The sequence below is a fragment of the Syngnathoides biaculeatus genome, chromosome 22 (assembly GCF_019802595.1).
Source record: "Syngnathoides biaculeatus isolate LvHL_M chromosome 22, ASM1980259v1, whole genome shotgun sequence".
NCBI lineage: Eukaryota > Metazoa > Chordata > Actinopteri > Syngnathiformes > Syngnathidae > Syngnathoides > Syngnathoides biaculeatus.
Window position 1 is genome coordinate 7378345 of NC_084661.1, and position 24536 is coordinate 7402880.

Consider the following 24536-nt stretch of genomic DNA (forward strand, 5'->3'; position numbering starts at 1 on the left):
GTACAACGAAGGTGATTTACAATCTAAACCAATGAGTTCCTTCACACAGGCGGATGTCGCCCATGGGAAGATTGAACCAATCGTGGCACCGTATCCGTTTCGAAGAGGTGGGACTTAACCTCTTAAACAGTTGGCATACGCCAATCCTGAGTAGTACTCGCCTCTGATTGGTCCGTCGTTATGAACGGGGGTAGGTCCACACGGTGCAAGCCACTGTTGAAATTTCTACGCTAACCAACTTTAGCCAGCTTGCTAACATGTAATTAAACGAATGTGGGTTAACTGCATTCACCGTACTACAATGGGTTGGAATTGACAGGTAATATGCTGGTTCCGAAAACGGAATACCGAAATAATTGGCGGTGTTCTGTACGTGTCGCCGCAACTACACGCAGAACATGTCCAGTTAGCCATAACGCGGCGATTGGTGGATAACGAATCTGGCAAGCTAGCCAGTGGGTCCGGGGTTTGGACTGGGTTGAGGCTTTTGTACAGGTTTCCTCGCCCAGTGGACAGCCGAGCCGGATGCTGTGATTATCATGAGTCCCGCGGGCTGCCCCCATGTCAACTGCTTCAAAGTGGACAACTGGAAGCAGAACCTGAGGGCTATTTATCAGTGTTTCGTATGGAGCGGTTCGGCCGAGACCAGGAAACGCAAGGTAACAAGAGACCGAGCAACGTAGTGGGCTCACCTAACGGAAGGGATGTGTGTGGGTGTGAGTGTAAGAATGTGAAAGGTCTCGCGCGTGTGCGTGTTTAGTGGGCAGTTACCTCTTCCACGCAAAACACGCTCGACAGCACCAGAATGGCAAACAAGACCTCCCTAAAACACTACAATAAAGAGTACTGCGTGTCCGACATGTCTTTGCCTCAGCACTGCGCCTTCTTCAAGCCATCTATCCCCGGCAACAGCATATACTGATGAGTCTTTCCTCGTTTTTCTGCCCATTCATAAGCTTTTAAATCAACCGTGCAATGAATCACCCACGTCCTACAACCGAAATCTTGATCACATCTTGATTGCGTTCATCAATCATCATCCTCTAGCTGACCCATTTTTTGTGTCTGTGACTCACTCATGTAGAAAACACAGTCACTTTCTGTATCCAGTGCGTGTGTTTTTGCAGGCACCCCCACATCCAAGATGATGGGGAGAAAACCCCATTCCTGGCAGCTTATCTGGTTTGCAATCAGAAGGGAAGTGGGAAACAGGCTGCATATAAAAATAAGCAGAATAAATATTTTTCAATGTGGCCCTCATCCCATAATTGCCCATTTCTTTACTTGTGCCACCACCCCACCCACGGAGCAGACTAGCTTGGCACACTATGTGCTGCTTGTGTTACAACTCTTGCAGGGAGGAAGGCCAACAGACATCATTTTGTGTGTGTGGCAGAGGGTGGGGGCACTGAATTTGTTTTGTTAAATTTGAAGACATGGGTGATGCATTTTTTAGTAAGCACCTTTATGTCTTGTCTTATACCAGGACCAGAGGTGCAGGATTCATTTGCATATTCAAATTTGAAGAATTTTGAATGTCAAAACAAGTGAGTTAACCAAACATCATTTGCTAAATTTGGACCAGAACAAACAATTTGATTGATTTTTGTAGCGAGTAAAATTTTCAATAGTACATTACAAAGAACAGCATTGTGAGTCGGTGGTGGTTACAATTCTGGGATTCCGGTTTCTTATCTCAGCTCCGGCCTTCCAATGTGGAGTTTGTGTGGTTTCCCTGTATTTGTGCAAGTTTTCTGGGGCTACTCCAGCATCCACATTCCCAAAACATGCACGTTATCTTAATTGAAGAGTAGAGTCAGACTAAATTGGCCATTTTGTGAGTGTGAATGGCAGTTTGTCTTTTTGTGCTTGGCAACCAGTTCAGGGTGTACGTCACCTCTCGTCTCAAACCCTAAAGACAACAAGGGGACAAGCACTGTCAGAATGGATCGATGGATATTTGTCCTTTTTATTATTACAACTTCCATCACTCATCAATTGGTTGGTGTCCACTTGTGTTTGTCCCACATGGATTCCTGCATTGCCACAGTAAGGCTAAAAGTCCATCACTATTTGTTGATTTTGTCAAACATATAATTTGACCTGTAAATAACCTTGGGCCATAATATTTCTTTTTTTTCCTTTCTTATCCATCTCATCACGATGCTTCACTCTCCATCCACTGTAATGCCCATCCCATGTTGTATCTGCAACACAACTGCACCACATATTTTGTCTGCGCAGTAATTAATTGGTCATATAACAAAGTGCTAAATGAAAAAATTATTACAAAAGTTGTGCAAGACTGCAGCTGCCGCATTCACCGCTTCTGTTCATTCATTGTTGAACTCGTTTGTCTCGCATGCATCTATAAAACAGGAAAAGGTTACTGTACAAGAATGTGCTTCATTCTCCAATTAGTATTTTGCACAGGGTAGGAAAGGGATAAGGTCACTGTATTTATCAGTAGTGCTACTAAAATGACAGTTATTTAGATAAAAGTGTGCGGATATTGTCTCAGAAATGTCATATTTTAGCAAAATAAAAAGTTCTCTATCTGGTAGATATTGGCCCAGCATATCTGGATATACCTGCAGTTTATAATTGGTGAAACCATGGAACATTTAAGTCAAAACTAAACTGGTAATGAAATATAATACTAAATGCATGCATTTGTCCTGTTCTAATGAAAAAAAAAAAAATGACACGGATAAAAAAATTGAGGGTTTCTGTTTTATTGGCAAAAAAAGTGCTGTGCTACAGTCATGAATAACATCTGTTTAAATAGATAAATTACTGTTCCTATTTCAGATTTTCCACATTTTTTATCGTCGTCAATATTTGTATCTTATATTGCATTGGGAATTAAATATAGAATCAATGTATTGATTCAATTTAAATCCAGTATGGCTGATCATGCTTCACATTTTACCTCTCAAACAGTGGAATAAATTAATAGTCTAAATCTTCTTCTTCTTCTTTTCCTTTCGGCTTGTCCCGTTAGGGGTCGCCACAGCGTGTCATCTTTTGCCATCTTAGCCTATCTCCTGCATCTTCCTCTCTAACCCCAACTGCCCTCATGTCTTCCCTCACCACATCCATAAACCTTCTCTTTGGTCTTCCTCTCGCTCTTTTGCCTGGGAGCGCCATCCTCAGCATCCTTCTACCAATATACTCACTCTCTCGCCTCTGAACATGTCCAAACCATCGAAGTCTGCTCTCTCGAATCTTGTCTCCAAAACATCCAGCTTTGGCCGTCCCTCGAATGAGCTCATTTCTAATCCTATCCAACCTGGTCACTCCGAGCGAGAACCTCAACATCTTCATTTCTGCCACCTCCAGTTCAGCTTCCTGTTGTTTCTTCAGTGCCACCGTCTCTAATCCGTACATCATGGCCGGCCTCACCACTGTTTTGTAAACTTTGCCCTTCATCCTAGCAGACACTCTTCTGTCACATAACACACCAGACACCTTTCGCCAGCTGTTCCAACCTGCTTGGACCCGTTTCTTCACTTCCTGACCACACTCTCCATTGCTCTGTATTGTTGACCCCAAGTATTTGAAGTCGTCGACCCTCGCTATCTCTTCTCCCTGTAGCCTCACTCTTCCCCCTCTACTTTTCTCATTCACGCACATATATTCTGTTTTACTTCGGCTAATCTTCATTCCTCTCCTTTCCAGTGCATGTCTCCATCTTTCCAATTGTTCCTCTGCATGCTCCCTGCTTTCACTGCATATGACAATATCATCTGCGAACATCATGGTCCAAGGGGATTCCAGTCTAACCTCATCTGTCAGCCTATCCATTACCACTGCAAACAGGAAGGGGCTCAGAGCTGATCCCTGATGCAGTCCCACCTCCACCTTAAATTCCTCTGTCACACCTAAGGCACACCTCACCATTGTTCTGCTACCATCATACATGTCCTGTACTATTTTAACATACTTCTCTGCCACACCAGACTTACGCATGCAGTACCACAGTTCCTCTCTTGGTACTCTGTCATAGGCTTTCCCTAGATCCACAAAGACACAATGTAGCTCCTTCTGACCTTCTCTGTACTTTTCCACGAGCATCCTCAAGGCAAATAATGCATCTGTGGTACTCTTTCTAGGCATGAAACCATACTGTTGCTCGCAGATACTTACTTCTGTCCTGAGTCTAGCCTCCACTACTCTTTCCCATAACTTCATTGTGTGGCTCATCAACTTTATTCCTCTATAGTTCCCACAGCTCTGAACATCCCCTTTGTTCTTAAAAATGGGAACTAGAACACTTTTCCTCCATTCTTCAGGCATCTTTTCGCCCGCTAGTATTCTGTTGAATAAGTTGGTCAAAAACTCCACAGCCATCTCTCCAAATTGCTTCCATACCTCTACCGGTATGTCATCAGGACCAACTGCCTTTCCATTTTTCATCCTTTGTAGTGCCTTTCTGACTTCCTCCTTAGTAATCATTTCCACTTCCTGGTCCTTCACTCTTGCCTCTTCAACTCTTCCTTCTCTCTCATTTTCTTCATTCATCAACTTCTCAAAGTATTCTTTCCATCTATTTAGTACACTACCAGCACCAGTCAACACATTTCCATCTCTATCCTTAATCACCCTTACCTGCTGCACATCCTTCCCATCTCTATCCCTCTGTCTGGCCAACCTGTAGAGATCCTTTTCTCCTTCTTTCGTGTCCAACCTGGTGTACATGTCTTCATATGCCTCTTGTTTAGCCTTTGCCACCTCTACCTTTGCCCTACGTCGCATCTCGATGTACTCCTTTCGCCTCTCCTCAGTCCTCTCAGTATCCCACTTCTTCTTCGCTAATCTCTTTCCTTGTATGACTTCCTGCATTTTGGGGTTCCACCACCAAGTCTCCTTCTCCCCTTTCCTACCAGATGACACACCAAGTACTCTCCTGCCTGTCTCTCTGATCACCTTGGCTGTCGTCGTCCAGTCTTCCAGGAGCTTCGGTTGTCCCTCGAGAGCCTGTCTCACCTCTTTCCGGAAGGCCGCACAACATTCTTCCTTTCTCAGCTTCCACCACATGGTTCTCTGCTCTACCTTTGTCTTCTTAATCTTCCTACCCACCACCAGAATCATCCTACATACTACCATCCTATGCTGTCGAGCTACACTCTCCCCTACCACTACTTTACAGTCAGTAACCTCCTTCAGATTACATCGTCTGCACAAAATATAATCTACCTGCGTGGTTCTACCTCCGCTCTTGTAGGTCACTATATGTTCCTCCCTCTTCTGGAAATAAGTGTTCACTACAGCCATCTCCATCCTTTTTGCAAAGTCCACCACCATCTGCCCTTCAAAGTTCCTTTCCTGGATGCCGTACTTACCCATCACTTCTTCATCGCCCCTGTTTCCTTTACCAATATGTCCATTACAATCTGCACCAATCACAACTCTCTCGCTGTCTGGGATGCTCAGAACTACTTCATCTAGTTCCTTCCAGAATTTCTCTTTCAACTCTAGGTCACATCCTACCTGTGGTGCATAGCCGCTAACCACATTATACATAACACCCTCAATTTCAAATTTTAGTCTCATCACTCGATCTGATACTCTTTTCACCTCCAAGACATTCTTAGCCAGCTCTTCCTTTAAAATAACCCCTACTCCATTTCTCTTCCCATCTACTCCGTGGTAGAATAATTTAAACCCTGCTCCCAAACTTCTAGCCTTACTACCTTTCCACCTGCTCTCTTGGATGCACAGAATATCAACCTTTCTCCTAATCATCATGTCAACCAACTCCTGTGCTTTTCCTGTCATAGTCCCAACATTCAAAGTCCCTACACTCAGTTGTAGGCTCTGTGCATTCCTCTTTTTCTTCTGACGCTGGATCCGGTTTCCTCCTCTTCTTTGTCTTCGACCCACAGTAGCTGAATTTCCACCGACGCCCTGCAGGTTAGCAGTGCCGGGGGCGGGCGTTGTTAACCCGGGCCACGACCGATCCGGTATGGGATTCTTTAGATGAACGCTCATATTTGTTTGGCACAGTTTTTACGCCGGATGCCCTTCCTGACGCAACCCTCTGCATTTATCCGGGCTTGGGACCGGCCTACAGATTGCACTGGTTTGTGCCCCCATAGGGCTGCATTAATTAATAGTCTAAATAATGAATGTATATCCTAAATATTAATTCATATAATTTAGATTTGTTAAATTATACTTTTTAAAAAATGTTAGTTTTCAAGCGATTGTACAGAAGCACAAATGTTCTCCTAATTCTAAACAAATGTCATCTGAATGTGAGGAGAGCTGCACTTTTGTCATTCATGTGACAGAATTAGTGTTTTATATTTAATTACAGTAATTGGACAAGCCGCTGCACTAGTGTTAATCCAGCTGCCTCTCCAAGAGCACATTTTAAAATAGCATTTAACTGATCCACACTATTGTTTTTACTCCACCCTCTTTCCTCCTGACTCCACCCCCTTTTCAGGCCAAGTCATGCATCTGCCACATGTGCGGGGCTCACCTCAGCAGACTCCACTCCTGCCTTTACTGCGTCTTCTTCGCCTGCTTTGCCAAAAAACACATCCATGAGCATGCCAAGACCAAACGACATAACCTAGGTATGGTGAACACACACACTCCGACTCATGGAATGCATACGTTCCATGTTGCAGATGCGTTGGCACAGTGTTCCTCTCCATCTCCTAATATTCAAATAAAGTACCCTTCATTTCTATCCGATAAATGCGTGTCCATGCATCCCTTTCAATCGCGTTAATTATGCAGCTCAGAGACATGCAGCTTCTTTTCACTATTTAAAACCATTCTCATGTGTCTTAATAACATGAAAATAAGATATCTTTCGTCAGAAATCTATGGATTATTTTTATCAATGTATTTCAATTGGTTCTAATGTCATAACATGAATGAATGAAAAAGCGAACACCCTGTAGTTTCACAATTTGAGACAGCACTTCATCATCAGGGTGACAAATCACACTTGTTAATTTGTGTGTCCATCCACGTAACATGTGGTGGTCACATCGCCAAACAAATTGCACTCTCGCCCCCACCCCCTCTTCCCACTATGTGGACAACTTCACATAGCATGTTTGTGCCATTTATCAGAAGCTCACACCGATAATACTGACGCTATTATGTGCTTCCAACACCATCACTGGAGCCAATTTTGACTTCAGAATTATACCTCGAGGATTTATGTTCATCAAAGGACGTATAATCCGACAGATTGGTGATGAGCCCCTGCCTTTGCAATTTAAATGAAATTGGAATCATTAGTTTTAATGGGAATTTATACACATACGTATAAGTGTTTACACTCGCTTTTTGGTTTTAGACACAGATCAGTAAGTAGCCACCCAGTGTCTCTAAATCAAAATGCTGTAGTTGTCGATTTGATGATCAACTGTCAATAAATTGTGACAAATGTGAGTAGATGCCCATTACATTATGCCCTTTTTTTCCTGAATGCAATATTAGGCCCTTGGCAATGCTGCAGATAAACATGCAGGGACATTTAGGTGACTAAATGGTGCTCAGGACCTTATTTTGTGGGGTAAAAGGAAAGAAAAATTCACACACAAAACGTCACCATTCATCTGAATTTCTACTTATGGTGCCTTGCTCTCCACGTAACGGAAATAGGCTCTTGCAGGTGTAAGTTGAGAACAACACAGTGCGGTGTTGGGTGAGTGGAGGTGGTTGGGTTGCCACAGCAGCGACACCTCGAGTGTGTGTGATAAAGCACCCACTTGGCCAAATGTTCGGAAGCATTTAGAAGCCTCCTTTTCTTTTCCTTATGCTTTTGGCTCAGACAAAAAAAAAATCCTTGTGGTGTGTTTGTATGTTTCACATGTGTAATGGGGGGCGGGGGGTTATTGTGGGTCTAATTAGGTTAGCTGCTGCTGGTAAAAAAAAAAAAAAAAGTATGACAGAGAAGAGAAAATGGGAGGACTGCAGATCCCCACGGACTGTTGAGGAGGTAATTAAGTCATCTTTAAGAATCCCAGAGGAATTAGCCTCCATTAAACAAAGTCCCTCCTGCTTACTGTTAGCTTTCACTTTTTCTTTTTACTCTTTCAACTCTTTCAATTTACAGTATGAACACAATCCATTCTCTGATGCGATATGTGACACTTTGTTCTAGTTATATTTCAAAAAACACATTTTCATATTGTTATACTTTGAAAAATCTGTTCCATGCAGCACGATGCCTAGTGGTTATCTCAGCTATCTCACAGTCCCGTTTTGAGCTTACATGTTCTTCCAATGTTGGTGTTTTTTTTTTTTCTCCCCCCGATGCTCCAGCCCCCATATCCTCAATACAGGAATTAAACTTGAATTGTTAGATTAGTCAAATCATCTAAATTGTCATTGCTTGTGAATGTGAGTGTCAATGTTTGTTTGTCTTGATTGGTTGGTGACTAGTCCAAGGTGGTCCTTCATCTCTCGCCCAAAGTCAGCTTAGGCGAGCATGATCCTAATGAAGATAAGCTGTATATACACTCAAATGTAATCATCCTGAACCATTATTTCCTGTAAAGATACATTTAATCATATCTGATTTCTGATGTCCATCCTTCCATTTTTTTGCTTCCGCTTATCCTCACTAGGTTCAAAGATGAGGGTGAGCTACAACTTGGACTGCAGTTTATCACAGGAAATCAGATTTTAAGAAGACATCTGGCGCAAAATGTTTTCTATTTGCACGCACTGACAAAGGTTAATGAAAATGTCGTGGCCATACATAGAGCTATACAACATTCTCAGAGGTCTTGTGTGACCCGAATGTCATTTATGCTTTAATACCAAGACAAATATTAGCCACTTGTTACTCGACCTTGCACCTATATTCCCTTACCTCCCTGCTTCAGAGCAGTGTTTCATATCAGTTGACTAATTTGGAGAGGTAGGGGCTGGGGGGCGGGTGGATTGTCCTACTTTGCACAAGGGTGGGAGACACATTTTGCTCGATGTCTTTGATATACGTATGCAAGGCTTTCATTTGTCTTCCCGTTGTTGCAGATCGCAGTGGTGTAAAACTGCGATGCAGCATACAGAGAGGTGTTTCTGTACTATATTTAAGTGTAAGAGGGCCAAAATATTGGAAACACACTATGTAATTTAGTGCAGTGGTACATTACTACAAATTTTATCCACAACAATAAACTATAGTTAAAGTATTACCTCTTTGTGTCGATCAAGTATTATTTCAAGACAATTATTGAGACTGCTCTTGTGTTTGAGCTGATTTGATATGACTATTTTTAGTGGCTGGACTCCATCCTCTCCCTCCTGCCCTCAGTGTTCCCTCCACAACTGCAGAGGATTACAACATCAGCCAAAGGAAGCAGAAGCCCAGGTTGTCACGGTGATGGCAAACGGGTAGCTCAAGGGCAGTGATAGAAAGCACAAGTTCACTTCGGCATTTGTGAAACCCTGACTGTGAGAGAGCGACAGAAAAGACACCGCCTCCTCTTTTACTGCTCTCCTCACTTTTGTCTCCTCTTTGCTCTCACCAGCTCTGCGATTATGGGATGGTGTTAACAGATATTAGTGTTAGCAGATATGTCTCCTGCTAAGAGCATACTCCTTGGCATTGCAGCACCATAGCAATGTTCCCTTAATAGGAAAAGACAGAGATGAATCATCTAGTGGTTCATACAGCTTGTAGTGACTCACAGGCCTCCATTACCCTCTGACAAACAAAATAGATAAACTGTGAGAGCAGCCCTAGAGTTCAATAAAAAGTCTCTCCTGTGCATTTTTCTTTTTTGGCTTCTTTTCTCACCCTCTCCTTGTCTTGACTTTGCAGCGATTGACTTGCTGTATGGGGGGATTTACTGCTTCATGTGCCAAGACTACATTTACGACAAAGACATGGAACAGATTGCCAAAGAGGAACAAAGGAAGGCCTGGAAAATGCAAGGTCTGAAAGCATTTTAACCCAATTTTTTTACCCAGCTCTGGGTGAAAGATTCACACACACAAAAATGGCCATTCGCTTCTACAGTGTTCATACATGTATAATTTTACTTGTGAAAGTGAAATAAGCATTTGAATTTTACATTTTCTGGAAACTTTTTCCACGTTGTCTCGTCTATTTAGATCAGTGGTTTTCGGTTTTGAAAATTGATGTGTGTATGGCTATGTGGTGATTGCAGGCACAGGTGAGAAGTACTCAACATGGGAGCCAACCAAGAGGGAGCTGGAGCTTCTCCGCCACAATCCCAAGAGGAGGAGAATCACCTCCAACTGTACTATTGGTAAGTCACTTTCTTAATAGAAAATAAAGATAGTGTGTATCCAGTTTTTGTTTTTACCTCAGACGATGTTATATATGCAGCATTAGGTATTTCAAAATTTGCAGTAGTTATCTTGTTTCATATCATTAACATTTCTTAAATCATCCAAGCTCAATTAGAGAAATCTTTCCTGATTTTAAAAAAAAAAAAAAGAGTATATTTACAGAAAAGCCATGGGCATTTGGAATCACTTTAAAATTATAGAATCTCTAGTCCAATAATATTGTTCTTTCACCTCCAGTCTCCTCACAACCACAAAGTTGCCCTAAAACATGACATAAATAGCACAAATGGAATATTATTCATAAGAAAAACATTTTGGGCGGTTGACTTGATAATCAACATTTTTTTGTCATGTATTTATTTATTAAGGAAGAAATTCTGAGAAATTTTAATTTTAGGATTCAGCATAATTGAAATTACTCACAATAATTTACACATTTAGAAGATAAATTAATATGAAAATAAAACATTTTTTTTAATTATTGGATCGAACTGAGTGGCACAGTGGACGATTGATTAGCACATCAGCCTCACACTTCTAAGGTCCAGGGTTCAAATCCAGGCCCTGCCTCTGTGGAGTTTGCATCTTCTCCCCTTGTCTGTGTGCGTTTTCCCTGGGCAATCCATTTTTCTCTCACATCCCCTAAACATGCATTAATTGAAGACTCTAAATAGGCCTTGGGTGTGATTTCGAGTGTGAATGGTTTTGTCTCACAGCTGGGATTGGCTCAGCACTCCTGCAACCCCTGTGCACATAAACTGCTTAGAAAATGGATGGATGGATTAAAATGAAAAAGATAGATGACCTGTATTGATTACAGTAAAAATAGATGGTGTCAATGATTTTTTTCTTAAATATCAATAATTGTTGGCGGCGGCACAGTGGAACAGCTGTAGCGCATGGGCCTCAAAGTTCTGAGGACCGGGATTCAAATCCCGGCCTCGCCTGTGTGGAGCTTGCTGGTTGTCCCCATGCCTGCGTGGGTTTTCTCCTGGCACTCAGGTTTCTTCCCACAACCCAAAAACATGCATTAATTGGAGACTCTAAATTTCCCCTAGGTGTGATTGTGCATGCGACTTTTGTCTGTCTCCATGTGCCGTGCTATTGGCTTGCAACCAGTTCAGGGTTTGCCCCGCCTCCTGCCCGATGACAGCTGGGATTGGCTGCAGCACTCCCGCAACTCTCGTGAGGATATGCGGCTAAGAAAATGGATGGATGGAATAATTGTTGGCATGCTGTATTGGGAATAGCAGCAGGAAAAAATAATCATAGAAATCCTTCCTGTCTTGAATCTCACTGGATTAAACAGCCCGCAGCAGCCAGAAATAGCAGCCTGAGGCAAACAAGCAGCGAATCCACGGTGACTCTGGCTAATTAGCAAATCCAACAAGCTTTGGATGGCCCCCCTCGATCAACGGGTTGTCTTTGGGTGGGGTGAGTTTTAGAATTTCAGTCGAGAATCAAGAAGAAGGGACCATTGAGCAGTCAAGTTGTCAAGATAGTGTGCTGTTTAAGATGACTTTCCAGAAATAGGGCTGCTGTTTAGTTTTAGTTTGGAGTGCTGAGAGGGTAATTGTAAGTCAGCTGAGTATGTACCATTGGCATTACAAATCAAAAGAAAATACTTTGAATGCATACACCCACCACTTAAGACAGGTATACAAAAATTGATTAATCGCGAGGAAAAAAATGGGCATTTTTCTTTTTTTTTATGTTCGCAGTCATTCGCAATCACAAATCTTTTCAGTTAGGATAATGAATGGAATCACCCTGTGAACTGATTTGTTAATTTCTTGGTATAGTTGAGCTCAGCTGCAAGCGTGTGCTGACCGAGAAACTCCCCCCGCAGTTGTGGGGCCACCGTGGTGTGCCGACCGAGAAACTCCCCCCGCAGTTGTGGGGCCACCGTGGCCGTTGGTCAGCTTTGTGAGCGTCAGTGGTTTGTCAGAATATGAATTTTACATTGCACTGGTCTGTGGTGCCAATAATATTGGGCACTGCAGCCCCAGAGAACTGCAACCAAATCAGCTGATCACAACATCCCATACTGTTGAGTGTTTATGTTCATCCAGTAAAGTGGGTTAGGCGGGGGAAAAAATTAAGACCAAGCAATATCTGGTGTTCCAGATAGAACCAGATCAAATTTGGTGTGTGAAGCCATGATTGTCTATTGCAGTGAATGAATTTCTTTCTCACACACGCTGTCTTTTTATTCATTTATCACACAGTACTGTAAACAATGCTTACAGTGCTCATTTTACTTTTTATTTTTCATGCATCAGAGAACACGATTGAATATGGTGATTGCAAATGACAATGGATAATTCATGTATCTTTTTCTGTGATATCTCCATCACCTAGAGCACTGCAGCTGTTGATGGAGTCTCATTCTGTCTCTCTCCTCTGTTTCCAGGCCTACGCGGTCTAATCAACCTTGGCAACACGTGCTTTATGAACTGCATTGTCCAGGCACTAACGCATACGCCGCTGCTGCGGGACTTCTTCCTGTCTGACCGACACAAATGTGAAATGCAGAGCAATTCCTGCTTAGTGTGTGAAATGTCGCAACTCTTCCAAGAGGTGCCTTTAACAAAAATGAAAAAATCTGCCTCAGTTAAGACATGATTTGGAGATGTGGCGGCTCATACCACTATTCCTAACAGTGTATATGGTGTCTCTCTAGTTCTACTCAGGCCATCGTTCACCTCACATCCCGTTCCGTCTGCTCCACCTGGTGTGGACTCATGCCCGTCATCTGGCTGGCTACGAGCAGCAGGACGCGCATGAGTTCCTCATCGCTGCACTGGATGTTTTACACAGACACTGCAAAGGTCAGACTAATTATTGTTAGTTATTTTATGAACCTTGTTTCATATAATTAGCATGTGCAAAATTCAAAGGACAAGCAATAAGCAATGATCAATGACTTGATTGTGTTGCAAATTCAGGTGAAGTTCCTAATTAATTTTTAACGATATCTGGATTTTTGAACTGGAATCAAATCAAATCCCGCCCAAAAAGATACTAACCATACCTAGAATGATGAATATAAAATAGACCTAAAAATATAAATGCAGCATAAGTATTAATACAATAAATATTTTTGATAGAATGAAACTAAAAGTCCTATAAAAGCTAATATAAGTCAAAGAATGTATGTACAATAAATACAAATTAAAAGCAGAATTATAAAGGTGAGCCTGTTCTCTAAATCAAGAGCATTCTGTGCACCCCTGCGGTTTTCCGGCTGGCTGTTCTACAAACTGGGGTCGTAAAACTCAAAAGGGTGCCTTGCTGCGAGGGTGTGTCCTGACTTTAGGAATAACTAAAAGGCCAGAGGCATAGGTCCCCAGTGCTCGTGAGGGTTCGTATGCTAAAAGGAGTTGTTAGAGATAGATAGGCCCAAGAGGCATCTCACAGATGAATTAAAAAAAAGTTCTAATTGTTCGTATAGGAGGATTACCGTCATCTGTCATCGTTTTACCTTTTAGTAATAAATCATAAAATTGTTTGATGGCAAATGTGAGACGGTTTAAACTGTGATTTGCTTCTGTTGTCGGTGGCGCTTAAAATCAAATCAAAGGTTTCTACATGGATAAAGCATATGATAAAACACGAAAAAATCATCATGACAATTGTGAAAAAGAAGCAGCTGCAGAACAAATGGAGAATGAGGTGTGCACATGAAAGGTGGAAAATCTGTGAGACAGTTTATAAGCCCCGTTTACTATGTGTTAGTGTTTGTGTCCAGTTTAGAAGCCTCCTGTGACTGACTGTTTGTGTGTTCACGCAGATGACAACGGGAAAAAAGCCAACAACCCAAACCATTGTAATTGCATCATTGACCAAATCTTCACAGGGGGCCTGCAGTCTGATGTCACCTGTCAAGTCTGCCAGTAAGTGTGTGCATGCGCATGTAGTTCTCTTTCAGTTGCATGTTGCTCACCAACAAATAAATCCATTGCAGCACCAAGAGCAAACGAAAACCTGTTAAACGGATCTGTAGCGCCACCTAGTGGTAAGCAATGGTACAGGATCTTTATTCAGGAAACATTCTATGTGATATACTGTACTATATATTCTTCATTTATTTTACTTCTGCTGTGCATTTCATATGGTGGTGCATTTGGTTGGTATTGTTCTTTTTCAATCCAAATACAAATTCTAAGGATTAATAAAGTTAAACTGCAACCCTGATTTGAACAAATCTCGATTCAAATTTGTAGCTTGTGATCAATCTGTCATCAAGTTTCTCTGTTCTAGCAGAGTGATCTATTTATTTAACATTCAATAAAATGTGATAAGTTACACGTTCAAATCTGATTGTAGACTTAGCTTTAAAAGGCACAGGATAAAAAAAATTATGATCAAAATAATATTTAAGCATTTTCTGTAATCATTTATTGTGATGAGACATGACATATTGAGCCTCGAGGAAATGATTCTCTTTAATGGCATCAAGTTCAGTTTTCAATAATAGCGGACTATACAGTAGTCAGTTGTTTGCCATCTAGATGCCGGCAAACTCAAATAGACGCAAAGTATGCACCTGTATGCTGTTAATAATGTCTGCATGTGGGAATGTTTTTTTTTTTTTTTTTTTCATGTTGCCTTTTGCCTCTTGTTCTTAAGCCCCAATTTTGTGGTCTCCAAAAAAAATAGTTTGTCTTTTCATATTGAAAATTTTAAAATCCTTAAGAGAACGCTATAATCCGGCAAAGTTGAGTGCGAAAAGCTTTATGACCTTGTGGAATTCAGAAAACTGTGTTAGTCTTGCAAAAAAAAAAAAAACAGAATTCTCTCAGGCCATACATTGCCTTAAATACTCTTTCAGATGGGCATAAATATTTCCACCTTTGCCGTAGGGATCTTATTTCTCTTTGGCTAATTTTTATAAAGGTGTCGTGTTTTATCATACCATTCCACACATTTGGTATGGTTTTAAAATAGTGTCAGGTGTATCCCCTACATCACCCTCATGTTTCCCCAAGGGTTGTCTGTGAGAATGTATTGGAGTTCAGCGCTAGGCCACATATTGCCTGTTTGTCTAACACACACACACAAAACTGCAATATGAATTGCCTCAAGGCGGCTCACGTCCCTATGGTTACCTCAACTTGAGTCCCGGGAAATTAAATACCTGTTCATACTGGTGTTCCAAGCTAAAGGTCATTTGAAAAATGGCTAGTTACCCGCCCCAAAAAGAGCACTGATAAAAAACCTATCTCTCTTGCGGTCAAATAATTTAAAAAAAAAAGTACTTCTGACAAGAGATAAGTGGGATCTGTGAAATAGGAACCAATCTATGTGTGTCCACCCACCTCCCAGCGGTGTCTCAACTACTATCGACCCATTCTGGGACATCAGTTTGGATCTGCCCGGCTCCTCTACTCCCTTCTGGCCCCTAAGCCCTGGCGGGGATGGTTCGACACTAAACGGAGAGAGTCACACCACTGGAGCCACAACACTGACAGACTGCTTACGAAGGTAGCATGACTGTGGTTTGTTTGTTTTGGTGATGTGTACTATTTTACATGTTAAACAGCTGTGCACAGATTACTAATAGTGTCACAGGTCACTCACATGACTTCAGCCCAAGCAACATGGGTGAAGTTCTCAGTTGGTTTGAATAGTTTTCTCTCTATATGTGCCCTGCCACTGACTGACAACCAGTCAGCCCACCTCTCGCACACAGTCAATTGGTGTAACAGACGTGATTTTTCTGTTTATAAACGGAATTCCGTCTTTTTAAATTGCATAAATAAAAAAAATATATATTTCCGGTTTTCTGCAATATTCCGACCATAACCCGTGTCAGAATCCCCACTCGTTCATTTTCCGATCCCACTTTTGCAAGCGATGCAGAACCGAGGCAGAAAAGGTGATACGCGTCTGTTGATTGGCCGAATGTGGAACAGGGAGGTAATGGGCCCATTTGCAAGTGAACACAATGGCGGTGCTCCAGAGGAAAGACGCTTCGCAAGTGAAAGAAATGGATAGAAATGTCAAAAATATGTTTCGATGGGATTGGATGGAACGAGAAATCGGCAATACCGTTGGAAAGAAGAAAGTAACCTCTGTGTTAAGCGACTTCATTCACAAAATCGATCGACCTGGTAAAGCTTTGTGCACGTGGTGTCAGGATACTATTGACTATGGATCAAGAGGTTTCAAGGCATTGGAAGTTCATGTGAAACGACAAAAACACGTCAACAACTGGAAGCAAGGAAAACGAACTTTTCCATAGCTCCTACATTCGGATGTCAACCTAAGGCCAACAAACCTTACGGACTTCATCCCTTGTTTATTGCCACTACTACCGGTATTGAGAGACAAGATCCACCGAAACAACCAACCCTAGCTGCAGACAGGGTTGCCAATATCAATGGAATGGGTACGATTTACACGCTATGACACGCTTGCACGCCATTATGGAAATCTAAATTCAATTTAGTTTCATTTGTAGTAGTTAGTTGAATTTTAATTTGTAATTTTTTGGGGTAAAGATATGTACCTAAATAATGAATGATCATATTGTGCACATTTTGAAAACAGAATAGCATTTATAGGTGTACTAGATATATTTTATTCATAATACAATTTATAAAACTTGCACATTAAAATTGGTGATCATCCTTTGATCATGCTTGCAGCCCCCAGACCTCCGGCTACTTTTCAGTCTTTTTTTCATTCAGTCAAATCACGTCTGGTGTAAGCTTCAGCTCCCCATAACCCTGAACAAGATCAGCGGTATCGACAATGAATGGATCTCTTGATTGCAATCAGGCTCATGGGCAGGTTACAGATCCAAGCTGCAACAAAACGTCATCCAATCAAATACTGAAATGGCACTGACCTCCACTAAGGCCAAACTATCCTGATTTGGATTTGGAGTTGATTGTACACCTTAAATTGGTATCAAAGTCATTTCCATTACGGGTTGCTGTAGTTATAGTTTCTCTCAGAAGAGCTGTTTTGATGATAAAAACATAAATATAGTGTTTAGTATACACAATTATACATTGATTTAGTTGTGGTGTTTTTTTTAACAAAGAATTTAATTTAAAATCAGAAGGCTCTCTCTAAATTGTTAAAATCGTCTAAGTATATGATTATTTATGTCACTTTGAAGTTATGTAAATAACTTCATAGATATTGGGGGTGTAGCAAAACGTTTATTCATCGTATTTTTACAGGGATCTCGTTTGATGTGCATCCCATGTCTGACATGCACAAAAATTAGCAGTGGCGCATAAAATATGATCACTCTGCTGACTTAGAGCTTTGGCTTAGTACTCCAATGTGGTCTGGAAATCCTGCATGTAAATTCACCCTGCCCCCAAATTGTCGTCTGAAAGTCGGTGAAAAGCGTAGACCCTCTGTGTGATTGGCCATGTGTGATCCCCTTTGCGTGTTTGTGTGTGCACAAAATTCAGGCACTCGTGTACACGAAGATAAGTTTTCTGATAGAGTGCCAGTAGATGCAGTTACAGAAAAATGAGTGGCGTCAATGGAATTAGTTGTTGTGACATTTTTGGGGAAGATGTACTGTCCTAAAAATGTGCTATCCTTAGAGTCCTAAACACATGCAATGGATAACACAAATATAGAGTACAAACCGTATAAAAATAGACTGTAGCAATATAATGGGACCACAAATACAGAAGCATGATACAGTATCAGTATTCTAGGTTGATAAATTGCAGGGCCTCATTATTCCTGGGATTGGACTCATTCTTTACATGCATCTTGGAACTCACATATTGTCAAGTGACAAATGATCTTATCTGACTGTACTGTATTTATGTCAATATGCCTGAAATTGGTAGGTACACAAACATTTTCCTTCATTAGATTCAGATACTTCAGAGTTTACAATCATCATCTAGTGAGCATGCATGTGCCAACAGGGAATAAGTTTGCCTTTGGTTTGTTTAGGTTCACCAGACCAGAGCACCTCGGTAGCAGCGCTAAGATCAAGTGCAGCGGTTGCCATAGTTACCAAGAGTCTACCAAGCAGCTGACCATGAAGAAATTGCCCATTGTGGCTTGCTTTCACCTCAAAGTAGGAGTTGTGCATTCTCAACATGGTCTTCAACTGTATGCAGTCCTGTTTGTAAACAGATTGTGTGTTTGCAGAGATTCGAGCATTCTGCCAAACTTCGGAGGAAGATCACTACATATGTTTCTTTCCCTTTGGAGTTGGACATGACCCCTTTTATGGCTTCCAGGTGATTACATTAACATGAAAATGACTTGAAAACTATAGAATGGCACCAAATTGTACTCCTTCATAGATACCTCCCACCTCTTATTGCATTAAGATTCACTAAGAAATCCCTGAATAATAAAGTTGCGTTGTGTGTTTCAGTAAAGAGAGCAGGATGAACGGCCAGTACCAGCAGACTTTGGAGCCCTTCAACGATGACAACAAGTAGGCTAATGGTTGGCTCATTTGCGGCAATCTGCAAATGTCCCAAATATTACCACCTTCAACAGGATCATTTGTCATGGCATTGTGGCTAATTAAGCTCATGTCTGTCACTAATCAGACTCGGAGACCTTATTTACAGTCTCAAAATGTCCAGATATCAGTTGAAACAGACTTGGGACTGAAGCATTTGTCCCCAAATAGTTTCCATTTGTCACTTAAACTGCCGCTGACTGAGGCTGTTGTCCTTTATTGGCACTGTGGAACAATGCACGCAGAGAATGGGCCTGATGTACCTGTGGATCACAGATATACGCCACAATATAAATAGATCAATTGCAAAAGATGTGCCTCAAAGTTGGGCATTGATGTGGCGCCCGTGTCATGATAACTAGTGTCTATTGTACATAGACTCATAGAGAGAGAGTGAGCTGTATGGCGGCAGTGTAAACTCTCAGGAATGGAAACACAAATCTCTAGAGTGTGAAACGTGCTATTTTTGTGACATTCACAGTTTAATATTACCAAGCTGATTGCTTATTTGTCCACCACCAGGTGGTGACCGGTTGACAGCTCCGCCCCTCTCTTCACTCGAGTGTCCAAGACATGCAGTCACAAGTCTGATGACATGACCAGAAATTCGATCATCACACTGCGACAGAGGGTGTCCTGGTGCCGAATGCCTTATGCTTGAACATGGTGTTTGTTATAGACAATCCATGATGAGCACAGAAATCCATTCGCAGAACACTGCTCGGGTTCTGATCGGGGTGGGGTAGGGCTATTTTTTCCCAATCACGCTCTTCCTGGTCTCACTGTCATTGCCCACATGAGCACTGAAGTCCCCCAGCAGAACAATGGGGTCCTCCAGCACTCACTTTAAGGACTCCAAAAAGGGTGGGTACTCTGAAGTGTTGTTTGGTGCATAGTCACTAACAAAAGTCAGAACCCGTCCTCCCACCCAAAGGCGGGAGGCTTCCCTCTCGTCCATTGGGGTCAACCTCAATGTATAGGCGCTGGGCCGGGGGGTAATAAGCATACCTACACCTGCTTGGCACCTCTCGCGGTGGGCAACTTTAGAGTGAAAGAGAGTCCAACCCCTCTCAAGAGGACTGGTACCAGAGCCCAAGCCGTGTGTGAGGTGAGCCCGACTATATGTAGTTGGAACTTCTGAACCTTATACACCAGCTCGGGGTCCTTCACTGCCAGAGAGGTGACATTCCTCGTCACTAAAGCCATCTTCTGTAGCTGGGAATCACATCGCCAAGGTTGCCGCCTTTGGCCATCGCCCAGCTCACACTGCAGCCTTCCCCTATGGCCCCTGCCACAGGTGCTGAACCCATGGGAAGTGGGACTCACTCGCTGTGCCCACCTGAACCCCATGGGTGCAGGCCCAGCAACCAGGCGTGCGCCTTCAAGCCCCACGTCCAGGCCTGTCTCCAGAGGAAAGCACCAGATACCCGCATCTGGGCAAGTGAAACCTCAATCCAGTTTTTGTATTCTTCATAGGGGTTTATAAAGTTGTGCTTTGTCTGGTCCTTCATCTAGGAGCTTTTTCCATGGGTGACCCTACCAGGGGCATGAACCACCAGCCAACTTAGCTCTTAGGATCATTGGGACACACAAACCCCTACACCACGATAAGGTGACAGTTCAAGGAGATGAATGCATAAGTGGCCTAAAAAAAAAAAAGACAATGATTCAATATCAGGGACCTTCAGCTATACCGGACGTTCCCCCGCTACTAGTGCATTCTATCAAGCTTCCACTGTATATGTATTTTAAAAATGAGAGTATCCAAAAATAATACATTGGTATACACCTGCTTTCTCAATGACAACAAGAGCTAAAATTAATGCTCATTTGAATCCAAGCGAGATTTAATTTTTCCCCACTGTTTATTTTTCCCGCTCTCTAAAATATGTACTGTTTTCCCGCAGATCCCTTTGTTGCTTACCAACTCAAAATTTTGGAGCTGCTGATCTGATAATTCTCCTTCTTCATGTCTCAATCAGATACAGCCTGTTTGCTGTTGTTAACCACCAGGGAACACTGGAGAGCGGCCACTACACCACCTTCATCAGGCAGCACAAGGACCAGTGGTTCAAATGTGACGACGCCATCATTACCAAGGCCAGCATCGAAGCCGTGCTGGACAGTGAAGGGTGAGCCATCCACTAACTGACCACATAGCAACATTATTTTAACACATCTGTCATATTACATTTGAATATCGTCACTCCCCTCATATTCGTAGTTTGTGTCTATTCAAAGTTATATAGGGACAATTCTTGCTGTTAAACTGCCAATAATTCAAATTCAATTCATTTTTGTGTTGCTCACCACACAGAGAACCTGACTAAACACATGCTTATATTTTCTTACTCGAGTTGAAGTGGTTTATGTGAAGGTTTTTTTTTTTTTTTTTTTTTTTTTAAGTCTTTATTATTTGGTTTTGAGAGCCCTTTGGTTATGACCAGTTTAAGGCACCCATGCAATAGACCTCGTGCACCTACGTCACCAATATCACATGACTGGCCATATTGCCAGTCAAGCAAAGCATTGTTCAATGCTACTCTGTTGAGATAAAACAAAAATACATCTCCCAGAGTTTTTTCCGATATCGTTAAACATTTAGAAGGTGATAATTAACGAAGGTACTTTGAAAAATGAGAGACACCTGGCATAGAGGACTCATATTTAAAACCAAAGTCAATGTTTTCACCGATAAGAAAGTGGAATGTTAATCTGCTTCCGCTTGTCTTGGACAACTGGATCTACACATATACCTCGTCGTGATCTACGCAGAAGAGTTTGAAAGTGTATAAAAGTCTGGACACATACAAATACTTTGTTGCTGGATCTGTTCTCAATCAAGAATAAATCTCACATAGTGATGGAGCCATTCAGATTTTTTCAATACAAATACCAATATTTAAATAAATGACCCCAGGTTTTACACAAACTCGCATTCGTTAACTATGATTGGGGAAAAATAGACAGTGGGTTGACGGATCATGAACGTGGAAGCGTGTTGCGGCCACACGTTAAACTCTCCGTGACAGACGTTTTTTTTTGTTTTTTTTTTTTAAATATGCATTCTTCTCAAATAAGTCCAATGCGTATTTAAAAAAAGAAAATAAACCACTGGGATAGGTTTCAGCCCCTGTATACGGAAGCGTGTTGCAGCCACACGTTAACCTACGTAAACCTCTCTGTAATCGCCGGTTTATTTTCTTTTTTTAAATACGCATTGGATTCATTTGAGAACAATGCATATTTTAAAAAAAAAAAATCTCTCAAGGTATACTAAAGTTTAACGTGTGACTGTAACATGCTTCCATGTACGTTGGAGACGATGCCCTGTGGGTTTTTTTGTTGTTGTTGTCTTTTTTTAAACCCATTGTTCTCAAATGAGCCATCTTGGCATGATAAATACTTCTTGGGAATTTGAGATTTGAAAAGAATAATTCCTACCTGAAATGAAGTGATCATTGCACAGTCGTGTGTATTTGGTTGGGGACCATCCATCACATTTAATTTACCAAACCCTTCGATCTTTTCTGGTCTTTTCAGCTGGTATTCTATAAAATGACCTCTTTGAATATCTGTCTTGTCTGTTGTGACAACCAGCAGCACAACAGGTCTCGGGCATTGTGAATATTCTGCTCCGGTTCAATGTCCCCCACACTGTCGAGCATCTCTTTTTGAACGGCAATATGGTGCCGTAAAAATGGTGACGTCACGTGGACGAGCTCTATAATCACGTGCTTTCTTCTGCACTAAATTGACAGAAGTAATCCTTGTTTCAATATCAGAAATCTTTTACTTCAAATGATGGATAATGAGAGCAAAAACAAGTGTTTAGCTCGCTACAAATTGAATACATGGCATTTATGGTGTTGTTTTCCTCCGTAGGTACCTTTTGTTTTACCATAAACAGTTTCTGGAGTACGAGTAGTGCAGCCCTCATCACAATGCATATGAGCCCTGACGCACTACTGCAACTTGGAAAAAAAAAATAACATCTCTACTGGAATTCAGGACGCACACAACAACTATCTACTGGTTGTAAGTCTGCACGTTGAGGTCGAAAGTGACGAGCGGCCTGTCATCATGTTAACTTTGGCTTTTGGCATTCTCACTTTCAGACAGACAGAAGTGAAAGTTTTGTGTTTAGACCCAAATTAATGCAAGGGATTTGTTTACTTGGTCTTTTCTTTCTCAACGTCCTTCTTGAGCCGGGTTGGGGAACCTATTATGTGTTGGCTCTGTTGGGCTCTGGACTGCTATGCAATTGTGAAAACACACGAAACCTCTGAGAAACTCATAATAACACTAAGCCGTTGAGATACGCTTGTCAATTAGTGTCATGGCGAGGCCCATTACAATTTTTCCTTGATGGTGTAATTTCACACTTGATGGGTGGACAGGCACTCCAGAGACTCAATCGGTTGTGTACAAGTCCATTTTCCATCATACCAGGATGTCCGTTTTAAAAGTTGAAAAAGATTCCCCACCCCTCTTCTAAATTCTTGTAAATGTCAACAATGCTACAAGATGCTTCTATATGAACAAAAGGTTCTTTTCTTTTTTGTTGTTAATTTCAGTTTTGCGGCAGGGGAAGTAATTAGAATTCACAAGCACACCATGTGTCACATAGTAGCCTATACACACACACATACACTCAAAATGACCAAATATTGTAAATGTTTTTATGCATTTTTCACTGCACTGCAGAAGAAGGAGAAAATCAAGAAGCAAACATCTCCTCACAAGTTGTATGATAAATATTCTACATATTTATGTCACTACTCGTGAGTTTGTCGTCGGTCAACGACATCGGAAGCTTTGGCTCGACTCTCCCCCAAGCGTGCCGGACGTTTCCGCCTCTATTGCTGCTTCCAACTGTCGCAGGGGCGGACTTTACTCAGTAAATATTCTATTTTTATAAATACTGTAATTCTAAAATGATTCGTTTACAGTCTTTTGCATTCACTCACATTGTCTGTCCATGTTACATTGTGCTGTGTTGTTTTATCTACGCAAAAAAGAGCTAACCACGCCCACCTGAAAATGCTGCTATTGCAGCTTAATGTTTGGTTATATTAGCTGTTATATTGGGTTTTGTCTGAAGTTTTATTTTTAAGTACATAAGTCTCTGGCAGTTTAGAAACATACTGTATCTTCATGTTCAAGGTATGTGTTTGTGGTTAAATGCAAAAATAAGAGCCAATCTGGGATGTACCCTCAGAATAGTGCAGTATGTGCGAAGGATCATGAGCTTGATTCTGGGGTGTATTATCGTTGGCTGCATGTTTGTGTGTGTGTTTGTAACCAGAAAAAGACAGTGGGAAAAATAACTGGTTGTTGGGGGGGGGGATGTTATTGTGTAAAAACAACAAAAAACAAAACAGAAGTATGTATGTGTTAAGGTTCGTATGCACGTGTGGTGCGCGTGCGTATGCTCTGTGTGTTTGTGTACTGAATCAGTACTTGAGTTCAGCATGCCGCCCAAGCTGAATATTAGTTTTTCTTTTCTGTTATATATATTTTTTTTCCACATGTTGAAGATGTATGTAAAGTATATAATTGTACAGTTTGTACGTAAGAGACAAATGGTGAAACCTCCATATTGATTTTTGTTCTATATGTTGCTGGATTCAGCCACGAGAGTCGTAACGGTGTCTTGACCTATTAAGTCATTCCTTCAGTGCAAAATGACTGCAAAGACTTGGACACAGTGATGGCAAGACACGCAAATAAAAAATAAAAAAAAAACCTCTTATCTGTAGTTGACTTTTTCTTA

General features: G+C 41.6%; 1 protein-coding gene across 1 annotated transcript; it reads left to right on the plus strand.

The window, feature by feature from the left end:
• Window positions 1-146: 146 nt before the first annotated feature.
• usp22 (ubiquitin specific peptidase 22) lies at window positions 147-24499 on the plus strand. Its single transcript, XM_061810364.1, has 13 exons — window positions 147-659; window positions 6455-6587; window positions 9803-9916; window positions 10152-10253; window positions 12710-12876; window positions 12980-13127; window positions 14090-14192; window positions 15625-15783; window positions 18235-18361; window positions 18436-18527; window positions 18668-18730; window positions 20743-20892; window positions 22646-24499. The coding sequence occupies exons 1-13, from the start codon at window positions 540-542 to the stop codon at window positions 22686-22688; spliced, it is 1521 nt and encodes a 506-aa protein (XP_061666348.1). The 5' UTR covers window positions 147-539; the 3' UTR covers window positions 22689-24499.
• Window positions 24500-24536: the final 37 nt, after the last annotated feature.